The sequence below is a fragment of the Lycorma delicatula genome, chromosome 12 (genome assembly GCF_047948215.1).
Source record: "Lycorma delicatula isolate Av1 chromosome 12, ASM4794821v1, whole genome shotgun sequence".
Taxonomy (NCBI): domain Eukaryota; kingdom Metazoa; phylum Arthropoda; class Insecta; order Hemiptera; family Fulgoridae; genus Lycorma; species Lycorma delicatula.
Genome location: NC_134466.1, coordinates 68,216,524 through 68,244,079, shown reverse-complemented (window position 1 = coordinate 68,244,079; position 27,556 = coordinate 68,216,524). Strand labels below are relative to the sequence as shown.

General features: G+C 33.2%; 1 protein-coding gene across 1 annotated transcript; it reads left to right on the top strand.

The window, feature by feature from the left end:
• Positions 1 to 6,557: 6,557 nt before the first annotated feature.
• On the top strand, positions 6,558 to 26,802 carry Hr83 (nuclear hormone receptor 83). Its single transcript, XM_075379408.1, has 6 exons — positions 6,558 to 6,561; positions 11,852 to 11,992; positions 15,035 to 15,130; positions 20,222 to 20,377; positions 24,000 to 24,290; positions 26,558 to 26,802. The coding sequence occupies exons 1-6, from the start codon at positions 6,558 to 6,560 to the stop codon at positions 26,800 to 26,802; spliced, it is 933 nt and encodes a 310-aa protein (XP_075235523.1).
• The last annotated feature ends 754 nt before the right edge of the window (positions 26,803 to 27,556 follow it).

Genomic DNA, 27,556 nt, shown 5'->3' with positions numbered 1-27,556 from the left:
ACGGTAGAATAAACAGTATTTTGGTGCTTGACATTTCTCCCACCACCACCCCATTCGATCACCCTACAACGTAAGACCGAATGTCTGTGCCACAAACGGCATCTGAACCTCGAACAATTTAGCGAACAGAACCATAATTAGCTCCTAGAGCTTACCTAACAGCGTGAGCGGACAAAGCGCGGTGCTATACACGACCGGCTTACATGTCCCGACCGACTTACGTGTCCCAACCGCTCACTTGTCATATATTTGTTAAAATGGGTAGGCGCACCCCGTCAACTACTAAAAATATATATGACATCCATAATAAAATTTATTTCATCTTGGCAGTAATTCGCTGCCACGAGTGTATCACTGATTTAACTTTAAACTCGTTCGTTTTCTGAAGTATTCACAGTCACGAACGGTGCTGCTAAATCTGGACTAGACGCAGGGTTCGCGCTTCTGCGTTTTCGGTTACTTAGTATGAGGAAATCATGTTATATTGGATGTGAAGATGTCCGTTTGAGGTCTACGTGAAGGAGAAATTTGATTTGTATTTTACTGTTGCAAATGTCTGACGAGGCATTTACATCGGTGGCATCCCGATCGAGGCCTGGGTGATGACTGTGAGATGTAATCAGTTACAGGGTATAAAGACGACCTCCGGTAAAACCCCTCAGGGCTTGGAAAGAAGGAGGTGGTGTGACGTTACCGGTCGCCAACCGGTAACGAATGCATATCGGATGCCACGCCTAGGTCGCTGAATGCCAGTAAGTACCTGTTCACCATTTTATAGCGCTTGGAGCCATAATAATTGTGACTTGTGGTCAGTCAAACTCAGGTTAGCTTCCCATGGTAATGTGGTAAGAGTATTCCCTTAAGTAAACTACGGATGTCGGTTGAATAAAGCAACCGCATCAGGAACTCCCACACGGTCCGACAATGCGGTTCTCCCTATATTGACTCGCCGTTTGTGAGCGGACAGTTTTCCCCCTGATTTCTAAGTTCCAGGGTGGCCCTGTTTCTGCCCCCTTCCCAAGAACAGGACTGTCAAACATCAGGTATTCATTTGACTGGACCTTCCCGCAGACGCAAATCTCATCATCTTCCAAGCGAAACCCAAACAGATATCGGTTCAAGTTAGTGTGGTTGCTAAAAACACCTGGGCACCCGTTGTCCTTAAAAATGAGCTCCAGGCATACCATCCCCTCAGATCCTGTATTAACTTATACAAGGATCTTCCCCTAGTCGTGGTGTCCCATTTCAGCTACCATGCTTCCATCGGGAGTCTCTGCAGCCTCTTCCGCAGAATAAACAGTAATAAAAAGCAAAAATAAAAAATAAATGTACAAGTCTGTATTATTTTAAGGTCTTACTGTCGTCGCAAGTAAGACCTTAAAAGGAGGGAGGAATGTTCCGGAATGCGGAACCCGGCATGCGGAACACGCATCCCTCCTCACTCCTATGGTTATAGGAGTGGGGTTGAGGAGGCAAACGGAGGCAGCTTGTAGGAAGGCCCGCTTTTAGATTTTACATACACTATAATGTCAAGATTAGCTAACTTCATTCACTGTAGATGGGCTAAAAAGCGATTGAAAGTGTTACGTTATAAGTTTTAAAAATATAATTTATTAAATTCGGTTTAGTTTTCGTTTAAAAAATAAAAGATTAATTTTACATACGAGTAAAACAAAAAAATAAAGAATTTTTTAACTAGGATAGATCGCGCTAAACCGTGTCTACATTGATGTTTATTAATATTTAAAAAGCGAAGACAGAAATCAAAACAGCACGTCGCGTCAAACAGTTTCAATTGTACATTATAAAATATAAAGGTTACATCAACCCCCATCATTATAGGGTGTTAGATCAACTACTCTATTTTACCCCTTATTGACCATTCAGTCACCCGTTTATAAATGTAATCACCGATCATTTACTTCTTTATCGGCAATCCTGCAACAACCATCGTCCAGGTAAAAATAAAATTGTTTATATAAATAGTTATATCTAACGTTTAATTATATCAAACTATAAAGTTAATATTGGAAATTAGTAGTACAAGAACGAATTATTAAAGATAAAATTCTTGAAAATGTAATTTTGTTTAAAAAAATTTACATCTTGAAAAGCTGAAACGATATTAAATCAATCCATAGACGGGAGAGCAAGAGAAATTATTTTAAATATTTTTTTAAAAATTGAGAAAAAATGTTATCAATACTTTTAAAAAACTTCTAGAACATTTTTCAATTTGTTTTTATTTATTCTTTTTTTTTTTTAAAAAGTAAAAAAATTATTCAAAATATTATTGTACGACAAAGAAATCTTTTTGTAAAATGATTTATAAGTTTTTTTTTAATTAAATAAATAATTTAATAAAAGCGTTAAAACGTAATAAATAAATAAACATGTTTGCTGTTTAGTTTAATTAATTACAGCCATTAAAATATAAAATCCTTTTTTCTAAATTAATTTTTTTAGAAACAGCTACATTTAAAATACCAATCCGAACAAGTCGGTCAAACAAGATTTAAAATTTAATATATCAACTATACAGATTTTTAAAAATTATTTTTTGTTTTAAACTGTATACATAAAGTTAGCCTGTTTTTTTTTTAAGAAAAGTAAAAAAAAATATTGTTTATATTTTCCTAATAAATTCTGTATTAATAATTTTATTATTTTACTGTTGACATTTAAATTAAATTAAGTTTAATAAATACAAACTTATTTTTAGTTTTATTTTATATTTACTATTCGCGAAATTTTGTAAAGTATCACGAAAAAAAAATAGTTTGTTATTTGTTACAAAAATAAATCATTTTATTCATATATTAAAGCGTTCAGAATCAATCTTACGAAATTTTTTTTTATAATATATTATTTGCATAGTGTAGAAAACAGAATATTTTCCTTTATTATTATAATAGATTTCAATTTAATTTTTTTTACATATTATAATCTTACATCATATTCATCCATGAGTTAGACAAAAAGTTCGGGGGCGTAAATTTTTCATTAAATCAACTCACCTATCCGGAAAAAAGTCTCTGCAAAGTTTTACTTTTTAATTAATTAATTTTTTATTTTGATAACCTAAGCGGAATGACGTCCCGGGTTATTCTAGCGGTTAAACTCGTCATCGTAAAATCAGGAATGATTTTCGAAGTCGAAAGATCTAAAGTTCGAGTCCTTGTAAAGGCGATTGCATTTATATGGAATTGAATGCTAGACTGTGGATAGCGGCGATTAGGTTTCAATTAACGGTTGACCTTAGTCTATTCCAAACATGTTTACCGGTACATTTACACACGCCCACGTCAGGCCTGAAAAGCCGACTAGCGGTAATCGCATCTGCCTGTACACATCTAGACCGTAGCTGGAAAACCAGTCGGAGAAAACAACAACCTAATCGGAATGACACATATTCGAGGGTGAAAACTGGTAATTTTATCGAAAGGCGTTTAGCGATAAGGTCCGGAGTACGGCAGGGGGATGTACCGAGTCAACCTCTCATTTAATGCGGCACTACAGGAGGCGGTTGGGGTATTGTGGGAGATTGGACCATCATAATATACAAACTGATGTGCGCGTATGTGGAAAATGTGTTTATTACGGCAAGTATAATACTGGTGTTGAGGAGAGGATGGCAAGGAGAATATAGAGAAAAACGATGAACAATAAAAGAAGAAAAGAAAGACCGCGGAATAGATAGATGGATAATGTGAAGCGTGAATTGAAGACGCTTGGCGTTTTCAAATGGAGAACACAGACACCGGATCGAGATAAAGTTTTGTTTTTTGTGGGCAAAGAACGGTTTTGCGTTATCATCGCCCGGAATAAAATTTTATAAAAGAAAAAAAATAGTTAAAAAACTAGAACTACCTAAATAAAAACTTACAATTAATATTACAGCTAAAATCTCTAAATAAATAAAACTAAAAATTAAAATAAACGTAAAACTAAAAACGTAAAATTGAACAAAAATAAAAATAATTTAATAAAGTCCGAGAGGAGTGTAAAGGGCCCGAACTAGGATAACGAGAAAACACGTCTCTATTATGTCTCTTATCTAGGATTGGATAACGTAAAAATTTATCTTAAAATGAAAGAGATAACTTTAAACTTCAACCGATCATAAAATTATCTTTCCCTTGAAACATCAATTTTTCATTATTCTGATGAGAGGAATATACCTGTGGATTATGTCGGGTTCCTCGTGGAACTCTGTATATATATATATCCAGATTATTCAAAAGGAAAGGTAAATAATCTTGAAACCGATTCTGGAGTTTGAAAGAAGGAAGAGTTCATACAAACATATATCCTAAACGCTTTGTATTGGGTTACGGCTAACGAAAAATTTCGTCCGATTTCAGTTCCCCCGGTAGAATTTCAGAATATAAGGAATAAACTTCACGATTTCTTATGTTTTTTGATCTGAAAAATTGAATAAAATATGTCCCAGAACTCTATTTCCCGTAATTTTCACGTTATCAAAGAGATATTCGCTGACGAAAAACATTTTTTAGGTTTGAAGAAGAATTATTGCGGCATACAGGACTGTTTCCCGTAATGCTGCTGAAGTGGTTTCGGGCATCCTTCCTGTTCTGCTAAGAGCTCAAATGCTGTACAGAGTGTATAACGGAATGCTTAAAATTGAGGCTAGACAAATCCTTTTGAGAGATTGGCAGAAAGTCTGGAATGCTTCTCCTACGGGAGAATGGACAAGACGCATTATACGTAGCATTGTTCTGTGGGTTCGGCGTGGCTTTGGGTAGGTGGGATTCTACCTCTTCCAACTGCTAACCGGGCACGGGGAGTTTGAGGAGTACCTGTACCGGTTTGGTAAATGCGCTACCTCTGTTTGTAGATAATGCGAATCACAGGACACAACGGAGCACATCATATACAACTGTTGTATGTGGGACGGTGTTCGACAGGAGCTGGGTTTGACCTGGCTTACTCTAGAGAGGACTATGGATTATATGCTTTCCAGTAGGCAGGCCTGGAAAAATATAGAGAAGCTAGCTACTAGAATATTGAAGAAAAAATCCCGTGACGGTTGGGACCTCGATCGTGTGTAACCGCGCGTGTGTTTAGTTAAGGAGGGCAGCCTCGATCTGGAGAGGACGGTTCACCGAGGTGGGCCGTTCTTGATGAGCGATCGGGGACCTCTTGTTGTAGTTTTTGTATAATGACAACTGGAAGCTGGATAGCCTCGTATAGGAACACTCCTAAAAAACTGCACAGGAAGTGGAGTACTCTGATGGCTTGCTAATAGTAATGGCTTACTAAAATAATATAAAATAAAGATCCGACCTGCCATGCGGGTAAGTGGGAAGGGCTGCTAGACTAGAAAGGACACCCCCTACGCTATTCTATGCTTAATTATGGGTCCGGCGTAGGGGAATAAGGAAAAAAAGTTTTGAAGTAGAATAACTTTGTTAAATGACTAATAAATGCGTAAATTTGATTATCAAAACCTGTAGAAAATATTACTCTGAGAAAATCGATTTAATAAAGTGTATGAAAAACAAAAAAAAAAACAACAAAAAATCAACTTTTATTAATAACAAACTTAACAAAAGAGATCTTACGAATTTTAACAATTAAAAAACAGCTGTTTTTATTGGTACAATAAATTTAGACCTTAGAAAGATTAAAATATTTTTAATTTATTTTTATACTGTGGTTTATACTCAATTTATTACACGAATAACCAAAAAGGAGCGTAATGTATTAAGGGTGTACGTTTGTTCCACCGTAGCAAGTCAACGGCTGAACCGATTTAGATGTACGACCCCGCGTTGGAATCCTTAATTACATTACCAGGAATGTCATAAGATATATATATATATATATATATATATATATATATATATATATATATGTGTGTGTGTTTAAATACATTTAAAAATTTTTTTAAATTATACTATATACTATATACGATACACAAAATTTCCACCCGCACGTTCTTTATTTATCCTATATTAATACGAATAATTAGTTTATGAATAGGGCATACTAATCCTACACACGGACACCAAACTAATCAGTCCGATGCACCTGCTTGTGTTCGCTGTGACTGCCAACTAACGTACACCACATATTGTGTTATGCGTTATATCGTAATTTTAAATTTGAAGCAAACAATCAAGACATTCTACGAAACAATAGGATGTGATATGAAATGTCTTGTTTCTTAACGCCATGCATCTGTATTCGACTGTTTAATAATCATTTAAATATGTCGATGAAAACGCAAAAGCGTTTTTCACCCACAAAAAAAAAATAAATAAAAAAATATATTAGTAACTACATTAAAGAGCAATGTTTTTTTGTTTTTTCTTTTTTTAGCAGTCGAGTTTTTTTTAATTCTCTAATTTATTTTCCATATATTCATTTACTTCTACTAATTCTCCTGTTAACTACTGATGATCGTTATTTAAAAATTGAAATGCATACACATTATTCGACAAAAAATTTAATTTTTATTTTTCTTTTCTTCAGGTAAAGAAAACCGCAGAATAAAAAATTAGCATTTTTACAAATTTCTCTGATGTAACAAAATGGGTAAGTAAAAAGTTTTTAAATTAATTATTTAATGTACAGTACATATACACAAACATAAAAAACCTTCCTAAATCAAATTAAATAAAGTACACTAGTCTTTAATACAGAAATCTAAACTGTAAATTACTACATAGATTATTTATTATTATTGATACATAAAAATAAAGTAGAAAAACATTAAACAAAAAAAAAATTAATGTTTCACTAAGTCTTTCCCTTTTTTTCCAGATAAACCTCGCTAGATCACAGACCATCTCTTTAAAAAGATTCTTATAACAAAAAAATTTATTTAGAAATACTCAAAATGCACTAACAGATTGAGTTTCGAAGGGCAATTAACATATAAAGACCTCCTTTCCAGTAATGTATGAACTCAATAATCTAGGGACGAAGAATTAATAAAAGAAGATCCGAAATTAGTTTCATTAACATGAAATCGATTTGAAATTTACAGTAGCTATAACAAACATTTACAAAAAAATAAAAAATAAAAAAAAAAATTTACAAGTGAAAATTATTACCTTAACTTTTTAAAAAAGCTGCAGAAGATTCTTCGTTTTTTGTTTTATTTTTTTCTTTTCCCATCGTTTGTTTATAGATGCATCAACTATAACAGTCATTAGCATTTAAATAATTAAACACTAAATATTGGATAACTAACAGGAACAATAATAACATATATTGTAACATAACCACTAGACTATTTTCACTACGCACACAGTATTTCGTAAGGGATCTCGCGTAAGCAAAACCGTTAAATTAAGTTCTTCGTTTTTGTAATTATCGAATTTGAAGTTTAACATACAAATTAAACACACGTAGATTAAACCGAACACTTCAACCGTCGCTACGTTATGAAGTAGTGGAACTAATACCGAATCGTTACCATTCGTGTACGTTCGGCTAATTCCGCCGTACAATACACAGTAAACAAGTAAACAGGCTATCGTATGTATGTAGACAAAAAGGAACATTGCTATTAACGCATAGCGAGCGTACTTAAGACCTAACCGCAACTAACATGAGATCTGTCTACAAAATTCACGTTTATATTTTTAAATAAAATTCAAGCTACGATTTAACCTACACAAACTAATCACATGCTTAAAATTAATTATATTATTAATATTCTTAATGCGTACGAAGCAATCTGTTCAACTAGTGAATAATATGCAACTCCTCTCCCATGTCACAATAAGATTAAGGATGATTTTGTATGACATGTAACTGAGGTGTAGTCTTGTATAAACTCAGACCGACCATTCCTGAGATGTGTGGTTAATTGAAATCCAACCCCCAAAGTACACCGGTATCCACTGTGTACTATTCAAATAGTATAAACGTAACTCTAACCTATACTAGGATTTGAACCTCGGAATCTTCGATTTCGAAATTCAGCTTTTAAACAAATAATTTACGACGATTAGTTTTTTTTATTTATTTACTAATAACAACAGGTTTACCCTATTATAGTTACTAGACGATAAATAAATTTTCTAGGGAAAAGAAAAAATGATACAGGGAAATGAATTTTGTTTGTGAAAAATGCCATCCCTGACCGGGATTCACACCCGGGATCTCCAGATGAAAGGCCGAGACGCTACCACTCCGCCACGGAGAGCGGAAAATTATATTTATTACTGTAGTAATAAATATAATTTTCCGATCTCTATTATTTTCCGATCTATTATTTTCCGATTTACTAGCGTACCCCGTCGCGACTTCGCCAACAATATAGATGTAGCTTCACTCGCAATGTTTTTTTAATAGCAAACTTATTTTTTTATAGATAAAAAATATTTAATCGACAAATTTTTAATTAGATTTTCATTAAATCCTGATAAAACGGTAAATAAAAATTTTTATGAAAGATACTGAAGGAATATACGATAAACAATGAATTGATGCCCAAAACTTAAATAAAGGAAAACAAAAAAGGAAGATAAAAAAATTGAACAATAATTTTTTAGACCAATCCATTTTATGAATGAATTAAAATGGTCTAATATAAAAGTCCAATAAAGATAAACAGAAAATTTATTACAATCCCAAATCTAGCATCCCCATCGCGGCTTCGCTCGTGCTCTATGGTTACTTGCGCATCCCGTCAGAATCAGAAGGTCATGGCTCGCTTCGCTCTTCCTTCCCGTTTTCTCCCGTTTCCCTTTCCTCCATCCTCTTTTCTTTTTTATCTTTTCCCTTTCCATTTCCATTTCCTTTTCCCATTTTCCCCTTTTTTCATTTTTCCCTTCTTCCATTTTACCTTTTTCGATTTTTCCCTATTTCCCTTTTCCGATCTTTCCCTTTCACCCTTCTTCCCCGCGCGTAAATCGGTCCAGTAGTTTTTTAGTCTATAGAGGACACACATATCGGAAACACTGCAATGGAATCGTAAAATATTTCGTATAGCGTATGTTGCTTTTACGTCCAACAGATAGCGTTGTTAACACGAAATTTAGTTTTTTACCGATTTGAACCCCTTAAAATCAAAATTTCGCAAAATCCTTTCTTACTGCGCGCCTAATAAACATACTAAGGTACCCTGAAAATTTCAAGTCTCTACCTATAATAGTTTTGGTTGTACGTTGATTACGAGTCAGTGAATCAGTCAGGACATTCTCTTTTATATAAGAGATTATACACTATAATTAACTTTATATATACATAACTTTACAGTAATGTAATTATTTTTAATACATTTACGTACGATATGACAAAAATTCGGGACTTTCTTCAGCGGCTTTTTCTATTAAATTAATATAAATTTGATTTTCTTTATATTTACCGTTTTCTAAAATTAATTTTTGTACATCTAACAACAAAAGGCTGTTTACAAAATATTAGCGTTGAATTTTTTACTGGCATCTAATATTTGTAACTTAAATTTTATCCAAACATATTTCTTTAAGGCAGATCGACTTATATGGTCATTTACTATTAATTTTATCGATACTTTTTCTTTTTACGCTCCCAATTTTTTTCGTATCTTTCTTCATAAAAATTACTTAATATAGCATGTTTTTTATCGATTAATAAAACATTAGAGAAAACACTGATATGCTTTTTATTCAGATAATTTTAAACATTTTCAAAATTATCATATTTTACATATAAAAATATAAGTATTATTGCTTATCTTTTTTTTTATTTTTAACCTCCGGGTCCACCGTTAGATATATTGCTTCAGAGGATGAAATGAATGATTTGTAGCGTGTATGAAAATGCCATGCCTGACCGAGATTTGAACCCGGGACCTTCGGATGAAAGGCCGAGACGCTACCATTCGCACCACGGAGACCGGTAAATTATTGGTTATCTAACCAACCTTAACCTACGCTCGCTAACACTGACTAATTAGCAGTAACGTTTTGATTATTTAAATAATAAATAATTGTACCGGAGGTAAATAAAAAAAATAAATAATTGCAATACTCATTGAATTTATTATTTAAATAATCAAAACATTACTGTTAAATCAGTCAAGGTTAGTGGGCGTAGGTTGTTTGGTTAGATTATAATTATAATTTCTCTGCAAATACCTCCAAATATCCACTGATTTAGAAGAATTCTGCCTCCACTGTACTTTCTTTTTGAAAATGAGGACTCTGTTTCTACCGTCATTCCTGGACCATCTTTTTAATAAATGATCAGCACACACACCTCCCTCAGGTACATTTTTCAATCCGTTATCGCTTCGCTTGTCATTAACCTACGCTCGCTAACCTTGACTAATATGTTTAAAGCGGCCGGTATAAAACAGCATGTCAGTGTGTTTTCTCTGATGTTTTTTTCACCGATTATTATAAAAGATTAATAATTTTTATGTCAAAAAATGAGAAAAAGTAGGGGGAGCGAAAAAGTTGGGGGGGGACGTAAAATGACAAAGTACCTAATTATCTACACTACCAGGGAACTGCACCTTATGAAATGCGGTACGGACCTTTAAGTTTCAGTTTAATCTTTACTTCAAACATTTTACCTTTTAGGATGTTTACGTTAAAATTCAGTTTAGTGATTTTTTTTTTGTATTTATTTCTTATAACAGAGGTAAACTGTAACAGCCTATATGTTTGCATAAAATTCAGGAACCACTGGATCGATGCGAAATGATTCTTCTATCGTTGTATTTATTGGTTTTGAAAAAAGATTTATGGTATAAATCTATTTAGATAAATACATTATAAAGCTTAAACAACAGTCGAATTCCTAGACCGTCACTCTTCATTAAGTAACATTTTCGTCGCTGACTTAAACATGCTCTATTAATAGGTAAATCTATGGTTTTCAGAAACGAAATTTAGAAAAAAGATTGAATTTTATTGCGGTACTAATTTATTAAAATCTGTTTTTCAAGATATCAGCAATTAAACAGAAAGCATTATTATAGAATCGTAATGTAACCGTTACAGAAATTGAAAGTTTTTCCAAAACCTGAACACCCTTGGACCCTCCTCCGATTTACATTAGGGAAAGATTGAAATATTTCGTAATATTAAGCGTTCATTTTGTACCTGTGTCCTACTTGCAGAAAAAATTAACAATCACTGTTTTCCTCACAAGACACTACCCTACCAGCCCCATAAATTATCATAAATAGAATTATTACGATACCAAATCATTTTTTTCTTGTTCTATCAGAAAAAAATAAACTCGATTTCTAAAAGATTCATATTTCGTCCCCCCCCCACCCTTTGCAAGTTACCTCACTTAACAAAAATTGAAATATTCAGGTTTCAAAATTGTGTTCTTCAAAATATATAAGGTTATCTAAAAATTATTATTAATTGAGGATACGGTTATCATCATTGGAAAATAACGAGACCACATACGCACCATTTTTTTTCGATGACCTTCGGCCATTTTTCCGACAACTATACAACTTCTGCGGTTTTTGGTCAAAAAATTGTTACACGTGGTTTTCACAGGCGTCTTTTGAAACTAAGTTATCATTCGGAAGTTCAGCGGAGAGCAAAACAAAGGATAGTCTAACTGTGCCAGGTCAGATTAAATAAGAAAAGAATTGGCCAGTACCCCTAAAACATTCATCGAACACAATAGTAGTACTAGACTTTATAAACTTCAGTAAAGATGTTGCCTTACTGTTTACATTTAAGAAGCGTAGATTCATTAATAGATGAATATGCTTTTGTTACCGCTAGAAAAATGGATTTAACACGATTGAAATTATTATACTATAATTACTAATTCAAATATAAAACATATAATTAAACATATTGGTTTCACGCATAGTCCAACATTTAATTATTACTTTATTTTACTTTTTATTTAGGTAGAACTCTTCCGGTACCAGTGGATTGTCGAGTATGCGGAGATAAATCATACGGTAAACATTACGGAGTATTTTGTTGCGATGGATGTTCATGTTTTTTCAAGAGATCAATCAGAAGAAATATATTTTACACGTGCATCGGTAAATAAACTATAGAAGTAGAAACTATCAAACGTTTGTTCTGCCTTAAAATTTATCAGTTTCTATACCACCTAAAACATAATCCTCTCTCACGTTTTTCAAACGATCGTATCAATGTTATTATTATTTGTCGAACAAAATGACGAAACCTGACGTCAATTTAAAATACTTAAATACCAAATAATTAATTTTCAAAGAAATGAAATTCTTTCTACTAAAGCATTAACAACAATTAATTAATAAACATTCCTGGCAATCGTATTACTAATCACTCCACTGCTAATTAGTTCTTAAAGATGTTTTGGAAGAAAGAATACCATTATTTTGAAACCGAGTCATTTGATATTTAATAAATAATTAATATTTTATTTTATTTTTTCACTGGTAGTGTCAAAATTATTGGCTAAACACTAGCGTGAAATTCTGTATCGAGATTAAATAAAACAATTAATTTGTGTAAAAAAAAAATGAAAGAAAAAACATTAGGTTTTGCAACAAAAAAAATATAATTACAAACAAGAATGTATAAAATAAGCAGCTGTATATATATCATTTTTTTTTGGGGGGGGGGGCGAAAAACGATGTGCGTTATTATCGCCCGGAATTTATTTTTTATAAAAAGGTAAAATAACACTAAAATAATAAAACTAAATAAGGCTTAAAACTAATATAAAATATATAATAAAGATTTATTAAAACAAAAGTAAAAAAAGTGAAATAAAACTCAAAACTAATATCACAGATGGTGTCTTTAAAATATAAAAGCTAAAATAATAGAAAAGGAAACTATATAAAATTTAACTAATTCCGATAGGGAGTGCAAAAGCCTCCCTACTCGGACAATAAAATTAAAGACAGACCAAAAAAAATCAAAATTGAAAGTAGGAAAAAAAATTATCAAAAACTCTTTTTTCAATAACCTAGTACTACGCAAAAACAGAAACATCCGGTCCAAATTTCATTATCATTGTACAAGATACCACGAATGTTTCTGGGTAGATTAAATTTACGACGCAACGCCGCATAACATATGCAGTCTATAAGTATGAGGTGCACAGTCATGCGGAAGTTGCATCGTGTGCATAGAGGTGCGTATCCTCCTGACATTAGGTACTTGTGTGTGACCGTCGTATGTCCTATCCGCAATCGGCAGAGCACTACTTCTTCACGTCGAGTTTTTCTGCATGAGGAGTCCTATGGCAACGCAGAATCTTTAATCTGCCGGAGTTTATTTCGACGGTAGTCTTCCAGTCGCCTTGCCACCTTGCTCTCAGTGATTGTTCTACACGATTAATAAAATCAGAGGTAGGAACTCGGGTGGTAAAAGGAGACTGAATACACGTTTCTTTGTCAGCGTAATCTGCTTGTTCATTACCCGGAATCCCTACGTGGCTAGGGACCCGGTAAAAACTTACTTCTGTGTTGCGATTATTCAACTCGGCGATTGCGTTGTAAATTTCAATGAGGATAGGATGTTTGGAATAAAAGTTTTCTAACGCCTGGAGAGAACTACACGAGTCACTGCAAATAAGAATGTTTCTATAATTAGGGTTAATGATATTTAGAATCTTATTTATAGCGAGCAGTTCAGCGGTGAACACACTCGTAATACCGGGTAGGCCAAACATATAAGTTCTTTCATCGACAACAAAATCACAACCAACGGTATCGTTTTGTTTCGATCCATCAGTGTATATCACCGCGTCTGGGTTCATCTTAAAGAGAGCACGCTGAAACATTTGCCGGAAGACAATAGGTAATGTTGATTGTTTATCGTATGTCGTAAGGTCAAAAGTAAATTTTACAAGGTTTATTCTCCACGGAGGATATGAGCACGGATATGATGGAAACAATGACGGAGTGTCAACATTTATATGCTGCAGCAGACGTCGGGTACGGACACCTACAGGTGCAGTACAGCGTGAACGGTCCTCATATTTTCTTAAATAATTATTTCTAATTTCTAAGAACCGAATCAAAAGCCGGGTGATTTGGCTGTCCTTTGAGACGACCAAAATAAGATAACAAAAGCCGGTCTCGTCTATCCCAGAATGATGGTTCACCACAGTCTACAAGTAAGCTTGCGACAGGGCTTGACCTGTGGCAAGCCGAAGAAAAGTATGATGTACAACATCCAGCATTTTAAGCACGGTTTGACGAGCAGAAGAGTAGACGACACAACTTATTATCTAAACGGGAACGTATATATCCTGCACAGAGAGTGCAATCACCAAATAAAATGTTGTTGAAAATAAAAACTACTGCTCTTTTTGTACAATATTCTACGAGTCAGGAAACAAATACAGCGCTTCAAACATAAAATGAACAAAAATCACTATATAGTAGCATAACATGCCAAGCTTTCTACAAATCTACAATAGCCTTGATACCCTACACTAACATAATAAAAGAACCATATCATACATGACACACTTGAAGTTTGTAAAATAGGTAAAAATATTGGTTAAAAATTTGTTGTACAAATTACAAAAAATAGACATCTAAAACTGTCTACAATCAATGATGAAAAAATGATAAAACCGTAAAACCAATCGTGAAAGATAGAAAAGCATCTAAAATAATTATATATTCAAATGCATCAAACATTTTTAAAATGTTGAGAAATTTATTTATTTTTTTTTAATTGTCTCCAATAATTTTGCCTTAACTTTGTCATATATAGTCTTCTATACATCAGTTATAAAATAAATAAGTTTTGAAATGTGACTAATTTATATATATATATTTAAAAAATAAACAGGAAATATTGATCAAAAAGAAATAAAATGATGTATGTACATTTTCCAGCACTGAAGCTAAATCATTGATAGTATTTTCCATTATAGAATCTATTTTAACTGTTCACGGAACCGACAATAAAAAAATTTTTTATTTATTGTAAATAAATAAAAAATTGTATCTATTTTATTATCTTTGTATCTATTCATGGTTTAGAAGTTATAAGAATATGAAATGCTAAAAAGTGTACGTAGTTTTCATCCATATTTAAAAACAAATTTTCAATTAAAGTATTTATTTTAGCAGGTACAGGTAGATGTACAGTAGATAAGGCAAGAAGAAATTGGTGTCCTTATTGCAGACTTCAAAAGTGTTTTTTGGTGAATATGAATACAGCAGGTATGTTAAATACGTACATTTTAATTATTATATATAAATTTTGAGTAGTATAAAAACCTCATATTCTGACCTCACACATTTTGCTTTCTATGAAAGTAATGATTCCTTGAAGATTGAATATGAGGGTCTTTTTTCACGGGTTTATTAGAACACATTCCATTCACGGGTTTATTCCAAACCATTGTTGGCTTTTATAATCTAACAGCTGCTCGGTTAACGCTGTAAATTAATAATGATTTTTTGCATTTATCAGTCATCATTAATTTCAGAGAAAGTGGGTGTGGTGGATTTTTACTTTTTTATAGTAATGATAGCTAATTATTGACAGCTGATGTTGTTTTATTTATATTTTACATAAGAAACGGAATTTCTCAGACATATCTTTCGTTGAATAAGAAAAGGGCGTATCTCGAAAACGGTGTGTCTTAGGCCATTTTTAACCAATATACAGAGTGATTCAGGAGGATAGGTCAATACTTTGACAACTCATTCTAGAGGCTAAAAATAAGAAAAAAGTTCATATAAACATAGGTCCGAAAACGTTTCGTTAGCGAGTTATACAGAGTGAAAGATTTCGCCCGAGTTTCAGTTCTTCCGGGTAAATTAAGAGGTTCTGAAATTCTGGGAAGGTCAATTAAGGAGCAAATTCAATTGTTTCTTATGGTTTTTGAGCTGGGAAATCGAAAAAAATAGGTCCCAGAACTGTATTTCTAAGATATCCCATGTAAAACGCCAAAAATAGGGTCAAAAACACATTTTTTTACGTTTGACGTACAATACCGTTGTTAAATTGGCGATAAATCATACATTTTTTAAACATAAATTGTAGAGAATTTAATTATAAAAAGATTGATGTAAATAATGTTAACAGAAAACAAATAAAATTTTAAACATGTCGACTCTTATTAACAACAAAACAGATTAATTTTTAACAGATTGAAAAAACTTTTTCGTTATGTACAGTAGAAAATAACCGGAGGAAGAAAGAATACTTACTGTTTTTTTATGATAATGATAAAACGCTGCTTACAAGTAGTATTTCATGTGGTTTAATAACTTTCAAAAATGTCACCGTTGTGTTCAATGTACTTTCAACGCGTTGTACTAGATTTTTTGTTGCCAATCTAACGGTATCTTTGTATTCCTTGATTATAGCTGCAGCGTTGAGAATGCAAGAAATCAGTTGTTAATCGCGTGCGTCTACTTTTTGCTTGTAAACCTCATTTTTCCACCATCCCCACAAACAATAATCCAACGGACTTTACTTTACAATTTGGTACAATACGACCAGGATACTTATGACGATATTCCGTAACGCTGCCGCAGCACTTCCATTGCAAAGATGAAAATCATGTCGGCATATTCGGCATTAGTGAATATAAGCGGCATTTTTTTAAAAACAAAACTAAACAGAATTTCACTTTTTTTAACAGACTTGATTTTTATGCACTGTAAAATGAATATAAAATTACACTTCTTAACGGTTTTCTGAGAATTTTACGATAAGAATTCGACGTAATACTGCAAACACGATTGATCAGCGAAAGGTTATTTATTTAACACATTACCACAATTAACTGATAACAATGAGTAGTATTTAAACAAATTGTGATGAGAAAAATCAGTGTTGCCAACTTGTTTTCCGTAGATCTAAAATTATTGTACCTACTAGACACATCTGCTTTCTTTTTTTGTAACATTTTCTTCTAAGTTTTCGTTGTAATAAGAGTCGACATGTTTAAAATTTTATTTGTTTTCTGTTGACATTATTTTACATCAATCTTCTTATAATTAAATTCTCTACAATTTATTTTTAAAAAATGTATGATTTATCGCCAATTTAACAACGTTATTGCACGTGAAACGTAAAAATATGTGTTTTTTGACCCTATTTTTGGCGTTTTACACGGGATATCTTAGAAACTAAGAGAGATACTGTTCTGGGACCTATTTTTTTCGATTTCCGAGCTCAAAAACCATAAGAAACAATTGAATTTGCCCCTTAATTGACCTTCCTAGAATTTTAGAACCTCTTTATTTACCCGGAGGAACTGAAACTCGGGCGAAATTTGTTATCCTGTATAACTCTGTAACGAAGCGTTTTCGGACCTATGTTTATATGAACTTTTTTCTTACTTTTAGCCTCTAGAATGAGTTGTCAAAGTATTGCCCTATCCTCCTGAATCACTCTGTGTGTAAAAAAACTGATTATGAATAATTGACTGTTGTTATAGGGTATCCCCTGACGTCATAGACAGTTCAAAATCACGTTAAAAATGGAACCATTTTCGCAATACATTACCATTCATTTCATGGTAGAAATCCCCCATATGCTTCGATTGAAAAACAAGGGCGCAGTCTTTTATAAATCCCAGTTCATAGCGACCAGAGTGGCATATAATTAAACAGGATTATTTTCCAACCAGAATCTTAAGCCTGTGTAGTTGAATTCTGCCAGATGTATTTCCTGAAATGGTTTTGCTTTAACCACATTTCAACTAGGTAAATTATTGGGTGAGAATTATTTGTTCTAATTTCACGCATTTTCCTTAAAAACTTTACCGGAGCAAGATCAATGTCAGATCTCTCCATCAAAATTTTTCTGCCATCATTGCACTTACAAAAGTGGAACCTTAATTTCTTACAATTTTTCATTTGGAATACAGACTCACAGTAAAGTTTTTTTAAGTTTTAAACTTTTTATAATTCTTCTGTACGTCGGATACTCTCCTCTACTGTAAATGTTTACTGAAACGACTAACTATATCTTGATTAAAATCGTCCAGATCGGTTATCCAGATTATAAGGGTTATTTTTTTTCAAGGTCCGATCGGTCGCGAAATAAAAACCAACGCAAAAATCGGATGAACCTTTGCGCATATGTGTTGCGTAGCGTCTCTAGTATGGCCTTCAATCACGCCGCGTCACTTCGTTTAGTTCTGAACACGCAGCTAGCACGTAAACATGTCTACAACAATAGCATCTCCCGCCACGTGTGAAATGCGTGCGGTAATTAGATTTCTTCAGGTTGAGGGGTGTAGTACGGCTGAAATTCATCGATGAATAAGTAATGTGTACGGGGAAACTTCAATGAGCGACAGCCAAGTGCGACAATGGTGTAGGAACATTAAAGCAGGACGTACAGAAGTTCATGATGCAGGCGGTCAGAGAAGGAAGCGAGTGTCAACCGATGATCTCGTTGAGCGAGTGGATGAGTCGATTCGAGAAAATCGTCGGTTCACAATTTCCGTATTGGGTGATTCGTTTCCTGAAATTTCAAGGTCAGCTCTCTACACCATTGCGAGTTAGAGGCTTTAGTACCGCAAACTGTGTGCGAGATGGGTTCCCAAGATGCTGTCCGACCATCACAAAACAATGAGAATGGACGCCTCCCTGACGTTTCTCCAGCGCTACACAATGAAGGAGAAGATTTTTTGAACAAAATTGTCACAGGGGACGAGACACGGGTCCATTTCGAAACTGAAAAAACAAAAGAACAATCCAAACAGCGGATGCATTCTCATTCTCCCAGTAAACCAATGAAGTTCAAGCGATCCTTCTCCAACAGAAAGTGTATGACTACCGTGTTCTGGGACCGGAATGGAGTTCTGTTGATGGCATTCATGGAACGTGGCACGACCATCACTGCAGTCTCATACTGCGTGACTCTTCAACATCTACGAAGGGCAATTCAGAATAAGCAGAGAGGAATGTTGTCATTAGGCATTGTCTTTCAGCATGACAATGCTCGGCCGCACACTGCAGCGTTTTCGTCGGGAAGTGTTTGATCCCACCATACAGCCCGGACTTGGCTCCATCCGATTTTCACCTCTTTGCTCACGTGAAACGCTGGCTAAAAGGACAACATTTTGGTACAGACATTGAGCTGCAGACCAGCGTAGAAACACGGCTGAAAACAAACACAGGCGGCTCAGTTTTATGACGAGGGTATTGGAAAGTTAGTACCACGCTACGACAAATAACTAAATCGGAGTGGCGACTATGTAGAGAAATAGCGTAACTATGTAAGTACTTGTTACAAATAATTTTTTTTAAATTTTCACTGTGTTTTTAATTTCTGACCGATCGGATCTTGAAAAAAAATAACCCTCGTATGAGGAATTTTTTCCGAGGCAATTCAAAAGAATGTTCGCATAATTTGCCTTTGGCTAATGCATTTTCATTACCTTCACAACAAACATTTTGTATATAACGCACCCATACAGTACACATTGTTGCGGTCACTTCCTACGTCGAATTAAAAACCTCGTTAATAGTGACGTTAGCTTTGCTATGCACAAGTTCTTTTAAATAATTACATACCCAATAAATAATTTTTTTTAGATTGTTTCTGAAGATGAGGACTGCTTGTTGCTACATTAACTCGCACAATTAAAGATCAGCCAAAGAAATTGCCCGTCTGATTAATATAAAATCGTAATCTGAACCGGTCAAAATTGTACTGCAAAACAAAAGTTCCATTTGCGGTTATAAATATGATATAACAAAGTCTTGAAATAGTAATTACAACTATTTAAAATAAGAATAATATAAATGATAATTATACAAATTTTTATTTAATAAAAGATTTGGCTCTGTGCATAATGGTTACTCAATAACAATACAAAAAGTAATGAAATGTATGGGAAAACATAATTCTTTATAATGAAATTGTGTACGTAAAATACGTTAAGCGGGGTTATTGAAAAATTTGATTTCAATTTTTGTGATTTAATTATCTACTGAAAATAGGATATTTGTGTGTAGGCTTATTATTAGATTTCTGATGTGTAGTTAATGATGGATGAGGTGATGTTATTGGTCGTATGCGCTCAGCACTGCTGCAGAATACAAGTGGTGGGTGGACAAGGTGAGAAAGTGACATAACCTTCACCCGCAAAATGATTTCAAATCTATTACAGTACCGTACATATTTAATAAAATTGAACGTTAATTAAAACCAGATAATCCATTAAATATTCATAAAAATAAATTTAATACTGCAAACAATCATTACCAGAACTAGAATTAATGAGTTATGATCAACGTAAAATAACACTACTGTAGAAAAAATTAAACGTATATTTTCAGCTGTACAAGAAGAACGTGGCCCGCGTAAACCGAATAGAAAAAAATTACCTCAAACAAATATTCAAACAGAAACAGAGGAAAAGAGATCAGAAATTATTACAGGAGAATCAAAAACTACATCACAACAATCTTCATCGATGACAGCTGGTACTTCAGGTAAGATTACTTAATAAGATCTTCAAGTCATTTACATTATATTTTACATAATACAAATATTGCACGTATTTTACTTCTAGTATTATGTTTATTATTACTTAAGTTCTCAGTAGATGTCATATTTAAATTATTAATGTTTTAATCATATCCTACAATAACAAAGAATATTTCAAAGAAAATTTGATTCGTTTATTTCTGATGTAAAATAATTGAATTTTAATTTCTCACCTTTATTTTTATGAATATTTATATTATTAAATAAAATAACAACTAAACATTTAATATTTAATGAATTCTGTGCGAAATCGCTTACAAATATTAAGATTATAAGCTTGTTAACTGCCGCCTCACTTTGGATTACTACAGGCAACAAAATATTTTTATCACATCTGCTTCTTTTAAAAATCATCTTACCTTTCCAAACAATACAAAAGTAATATTTGATGCTATGAAATTAAATCAGGTGAGCAAGATCAAGTCTTTAAATTATAATTTAATCAATTTAAAGTTAAATAATTTCATGGAGATAAACAATAGTAGTATGTTTAATACCAGATTTATTCTGTCAAAACTAAACCAAAGATTTAGATTTTGTTGTAACTATATAGTTCAAGTTATTGTACTGCTCTAATTATACAGAGTGATTTTTTAGTCCTATTACCCAATTTTTAATGCCTGGTAATTTTTTTCTAAGAAAGGGAAATTTTGTTTTGTGACACGAAGTTGGTACCGCTACTCAACCGGTATAGATACGGCAGTGTGAGTTGATTCTCCTTGAGCTGTGTAAACGTTTGTGCCGTTTCCGGTCGTGTTACGAACAGAATGTCTTTTATCATAGAACAACGAGTTTTCATTCATGAACAATATTTTGCTACGAAATTGTATGCGAGTGTAAAAGAATCATTTCACATTAAATTTGTTGGTGTTCCTCCGCCAGAAAAAACGTCCAATTTCTGGGCTAGCAAACCGATTTCGAGAGACAGGTAGTGTTTGCGATAGAAAACGTAGCGGTCGACCGACTCGATTGACAGATGACGTTTAGAGAATGTGAAAACAAGATTGCTCAATTCTCCACGGAAAAGTTTACGAAAACTTTCCACGCAAGTCGGTTTGTCATATTCGAGTGTTCAGAAAGCCGCTAAAAAATTGTAATTGTATCCGTATCGCGTACGATTAGTCCAAGATCTTCAGCCTCCAGATTTAAACAAGCGATTGCAATATTGCCGTCGGTTTAGGTCTCGTAAACGATAACGGAATCGAATTTTTAAACGCAGTGTTCTTTAGTGACGAAGCTTGGATCCATCTCGACGGTTATTTGAACAGTCAAAACTGTCGAATTTGGGCGGTTGAGAATCTTAACGCTTTACAAGACAAATCTTTGCATCTTGAAAAAATTGGTGCGTGGTGTGCGATATCTCGTCATCGTATTCTTCGAACGGACAGTAAATGGTGAAGTATACGGGAATATTGTGCGCCAATTTCTGTCCCTCCTGGAACCTCATGAACGGTATTGGTTTCAGCAAGACGGCGCTACATGCCATACGTCTCCAGAAACCGTGGATTTTCGGCAAGAGTTCTTTGATGATCAAATAATAAGCAAGGGCTTATGGCCTCCAAGGTCCCCAGATCTCACATCTCCTGACTGCTTTTTGTAAGGCTATATTAAGTCCGAGTTTCATTTGATTGGTTTGAGAGCTATCTGATCAACAGGCGACAGTGCATGAGAATAAAAGGGTGTTTAAGTAACTTTGCTGGGGTGCAATATGGGGTCCCACAAGGATCTGTATTGGGAGCCATACTATTCATAATATATGTAAATAGTGTCTGTTCGGCCTCGCTTAAAGGTAATGTATATGCGTTTGCAGATGATACTGCCTTGTGTTATGTCCGCAACACCTGGATAGAAGTGGACATGCAATCAGATTTGGACGCACTGCGGTTATGCTTTTCAAATCATTATATGATCTTGAGCGTTGAAAAAACTTTGTATATCAACTTCTGCTTAAAGGGGAAAATAATATTGCCACTTACAATAAAATATAAATGTAAAAGATGTGTGATAAATAAATCCGACTGTTTAGAATGTAGTGAGATCGAACAACATGATATTTGTAAATACTTGGGCGTTGTGTTAGATAGTGGTCTAACCTGGAAGAATCATATCGCGCTATTAAAGCAAAAACATTTAAGCTATCTTAGGATATTTTATTTTTTAAACAAACTATCCCCAAAAATAACCATGAGAAAACTTTATTTTGCTATTGTGCATAATCGACTAGACTACGGCATCAGTTGTCGGGGAGGAACTTATGTTACAAATTTAGATACCATAATCAAAATCCAAAAAAGATTCGTTAGAATGATAAGTAAGAAAAGAACTACGGATCATTAATTGCCAATATTTAGGGAATTGTCTATATTACCGCTACGTTATTTATATGTTTATAAAGTAATGAAAATTTTCTTTATCAGAAGCGGTCATAGAGATAGTATGATAACCGAGTACGAACTTATAAGTAAAAGGAATGTATATGTACCCAGAGCAAATAAAACGAGTTATATGAAGTTCTTTTTAAGTACTGCTCCTAGATTAGATTGTATAACATACTTCCTAATCATATAAAGACCAGTAGGAACCTAAACGCTTTCTTAAAGCTACTAAGATGATGGCTAATTAATATTGATGACGCTGAAAGTATGTTCCATGTAATTACATGATTTACGATTACATATATAATTAATTATAACGCTTTATACTATTGGTCTTAACATAGTAATAGATTTTTTACATATATAACTTAACGAGTAGCACTGGATGAAAGGTTTATTAGTAAACATAAATATTTGACGACAATTGATCTTCTCTATACTTAACCGCAGAAAATATGAGTTTCCGCCAGAGTAAATCATGAATTGAACCAAAACTAATCCTCCTATATAAGATAAAACCGTTTAATTTTTCCCCTTACTCTAACTAAAAAGATTAATAGAAAAGGGATGGTGCCACAAAACAGGCAAGACCCTTGTAGACACCTAATCTTTCATCTTTTACAAATAATATAAATTAAGTATAATTAAGTTAAGTAACAAATATTAAATTGTATTATAAAACAATGTTAAATTAAGTTAAGTAATATTATAATTAGTATAAGGATTACTCCAATAATTATTAATTCTGTATAAGTGAAAGAAATAAAAAAAAAAATTTTCTGGAGTAAACAAGTGACACTCTCATTAGTATTAATTCATAAAAAATTGATAACATATTTTTTTATAATACTGAAAAAACAGTGTTAGTGACTGAAATAACATAGATTGTAAAACTAAATTTTATAGTAGGTTAGCTTAAAATAACTATAGAAGTTACATGTTCTATTTAATTTCCCATTTGCACACAGATGACTTGGCATCTCTCTAGAGTACTGTTGATATCATGTCACTGCGCTGTTACTCAGTAACCTGGTGTACATAAATAAATAATTTCATTAACACTCTCCCTTATACAAACAAAACCATGAGAAAGCTTACAGAAACATTTACTATAATAATAATAAATAGGTACTAGTTAAAAGTTCCATTCTTTTGCAACCAAACCAGAAAAACTTTTTGTTTTTAATTACAGTAAGCATCCAACACGAAGTCGCTGCTCAAATACTTCTTCTAGTAATAAGAAGAGCACGTAGAAGCGAACTGTTATGTAATCTTCAAAGATCTACACAAAATGCAATACTAGCTAACACATGGCCGAGTTTATTCATATTACACGCTTCATACTGGCCGGTAGATCTCAGTCCGATTTTAGGTAATAGTAATGATGACAACTTATTAAGATCACATCTGTTTGCTTGTCGCAGTTTACAGCTGGATTCTTTGGAAATATCGTTGTTAGAATCTTTACTACTTTGTCGACCAGGTAAGTATTTGTAACATACTTAAACCTTTTTCCCGTTTTAGAGAATAGTATAGCATTACCATCAAAATTTGATAGTATTGATAATGTTAAGATATAATCAAAAAATAAGAAATAATAGTAAAATCTAAAGCTTGATGACTGTATCAGTTTTTTATCGTTTGAAAATACCAAATATGCATAGGAAAAAATTAAAATGTCCTTCATATTAATTTTACGAAGACTAGAGTAAAGATAATAGTTAAAATGAAATCCCTTATTTATTTGATATATAAATAAATATGACAAATAAATTAGTCCTCATAAAAAAAAATTGTTTGTAATATTTACAGCAGTTTTCCCAAATCAAAACAGTTAAGATTTTCTATAATCATGTTGACAAATTCACTTAGTCTACGTGTGATTGCGTCTCTGACTTCATGTGCAAAGGTATCAGCCTCCACATCTTTGATACGGACAACTGCCCATCTACCAGCTCGTGTCTTAAGGTCCACTGTACTTCCATTGCATTATCACTAAAAGCTGAGGTGAACTGTTCAGCCTTATACATCCCTTTAATCCTGATATGTAGCTCTTCACGTCGCCCTTTCAATAGAGTACATCACTAGCCTCTTCACTGGTTACTGCTGTCTTCACATGCAGAGTAAATCTGTATATGACCTGCCATTCGCTTTCACTGTAACTGTTCTACTCTAATCATCAGGGTAGGGGGAGTGTGACTTCTTGATTGCGGCTGGCGCTAACCCAGTCTGTATAGTTATAGTCTCTGGATGTGGTGTAACAATTACACCGTGCATAACAGTACACCGGCTGTAACAGCCGGCCATGCCCAGTTGTTGAGCAAGGTCTGCCAGGCTTCCAGGCGAGGTATCCTCCTCCTCTGAAGATACCGAGCACAAGCTCTTAGTGCCTGTGTCTTCCTCGGAGGCAATCCCGCAGGCTCTTAAGTACTTTGAGTCGCTGTATCTTCTTGTGAGAGCGGGCTATGTAATTTCATGTTGAATTATTGACTTCAGCGCCGGATTCTGTTTACGCACTCTATAAGAAATTTTTTAAGTCGAAAGTATAAACAATATGTGTCAAAAGCTGTTTAGAATTAATGAACAGCTGATCACTATGTGCAGAAGTAAATTACTTGCGCGCCAGTACACTTAGGTTAACCTTTGTTTTTCTTGTTTCGCCTCCTGAATCACCATCAGGTATAACTTCAGAGGATGAAAAGTATGAGTGTAAGTGAAGTGCAGTCTTGTACAGTCTCAGGTCGACCATTTCTGAGATGTGTGGTTAATTGAAACCCAACCACCAAAGAACACCAGTATCCACAATCTAGCATTCAAATCCGTATAAAAATAACTGCTTTTACTAGGATTTAAACATTGGAACTCTTGACTTCGAAATCAGGTGATTTGCGAAGAGGCATTCACCACTAGAGCAACCCAGTGGGTTAACTTTTTTCCCCTCCAATTTAGCCTACGGGAATAATAACGTTCAGGAATTACTTCAGAAGACGATATGTATGAGTGTAAATGAAATGTAATCTTGCACAGTCTTAGTTTGACCATTCCAGAGATGTGGCTAATTCCTGCCGATGCGGCTAAAATACCGCCAACTTGTAACTAATACATGTCAGTAATAACGTTACGTTACTTGTTGTGTTTTGTTACTAACCCTATTATATTATTTATAATTGAAAACACTACAAATATTAATATTATTTATATCAATAAATAATACCAGCACACAAGTCTCCAATAATAATCACCAGAAATTAACTTTAACACCAGTAGAGTGCTATTCCTCCCATGAATATTAATGAAATCCCATAATAAGTCAACTTGACCTCCGATGAAGAAAAAATTGAATAAAATTAAATCTGTTCGTTTTCCGTCAATCAAAAATTATTACACTTGTCTTTTAATCAATCATCCGCTGTTTCCAACCATCCGTACCGTTAATTAAGCCAAAATCCAACCAAAAAAGCCTGTTAATCACAAAGTGAAACATACACCGTGCAAAACCCATATAAATCCCAGTTACTGTTCCTCGCTGCAATAAATCATAACTTTTAAAGGTTTTATATTAATACTTCAAATATTAAACCACTGTTTTTGAAAAAATGTTTTTATTTGACACTGAGAGAAAGAGCTGATACTTTTGTTAGGAAATAACGTTTAAAAGTCTTTGAATAAAACATGCATTACCATGTTTTTCAACAAAAGTTTGTTTCATTTTACACATTCCTATTTATTTAATTTAATTATTAATTACAGATTTGGCTGAAGATGTTACAACAGCACATACGATATTAGAGATTCAAGAAAAGTCACAAACAACATTATCTCGGTACATATCATTGAAACAAGGTACAATTAGTGGAGAATCTAGCGGAAGATTTGGTCGTTTATTATTATCATTACCACCATTAAGCGGACCATTAGCAAGACCGCTTTATAATACACTATTTCAACCGGTTATAGGTCTTGTACCAATTGAACACATTATACTTGTAATCTGATATTTTTTTATCAAATGTAATAAAAATATATGTATGTAAATAAATAATAATTGTTAATATATTAAAGCCTCAACTGTAACAATTGTAGGTGATCTGACATGAGACGTAAGTAATATCTAAAACTAGCATTATCATGTATTGTGGCATAATTGCGTACTAATTTGAATGAAATATTTATTTATATGCACTGCAGAATAAGCCAAGTGGATTTCTACTGCTTCTTACAGAATGAAATTTTATCAGGCATACATAACTTATTTTATTAAAAAAATAATTAATTAGGGAAAAAATACAACATCAGCATCTTGAATAAGACCTAATTATTACAAATTCATGGAGATGACTTTTTACACTGAAGCTATTTAATAAAGTGGTTCACGAAAATTATCAGGGATAAAAAATATTTTGAGTACATATATATATATATATATATATATATATATATATATATATATATATATTGCAAATAACTATATTTAAAAAATAAAAAAAAGAAACTGTAGCATTTCAGTAATTGGCTAAAGTCATATTTTGAAGAGAGAGAAAGAGAGACGAGACAATTAAAGCATAAAAGGATATTTGATCAGTTTTTTAAAATTATAATACTATGATGCAATGTGTAACATAAATTCATAGTCTAATCTTCATGTAATTTAACCAGGTTTTTAATCTTTACTAATAGTTTAAATATGAAATGACATGTTTATTTTTAAATGTATTTATTTTAAAGTATAATCTAATAATAAAATATATT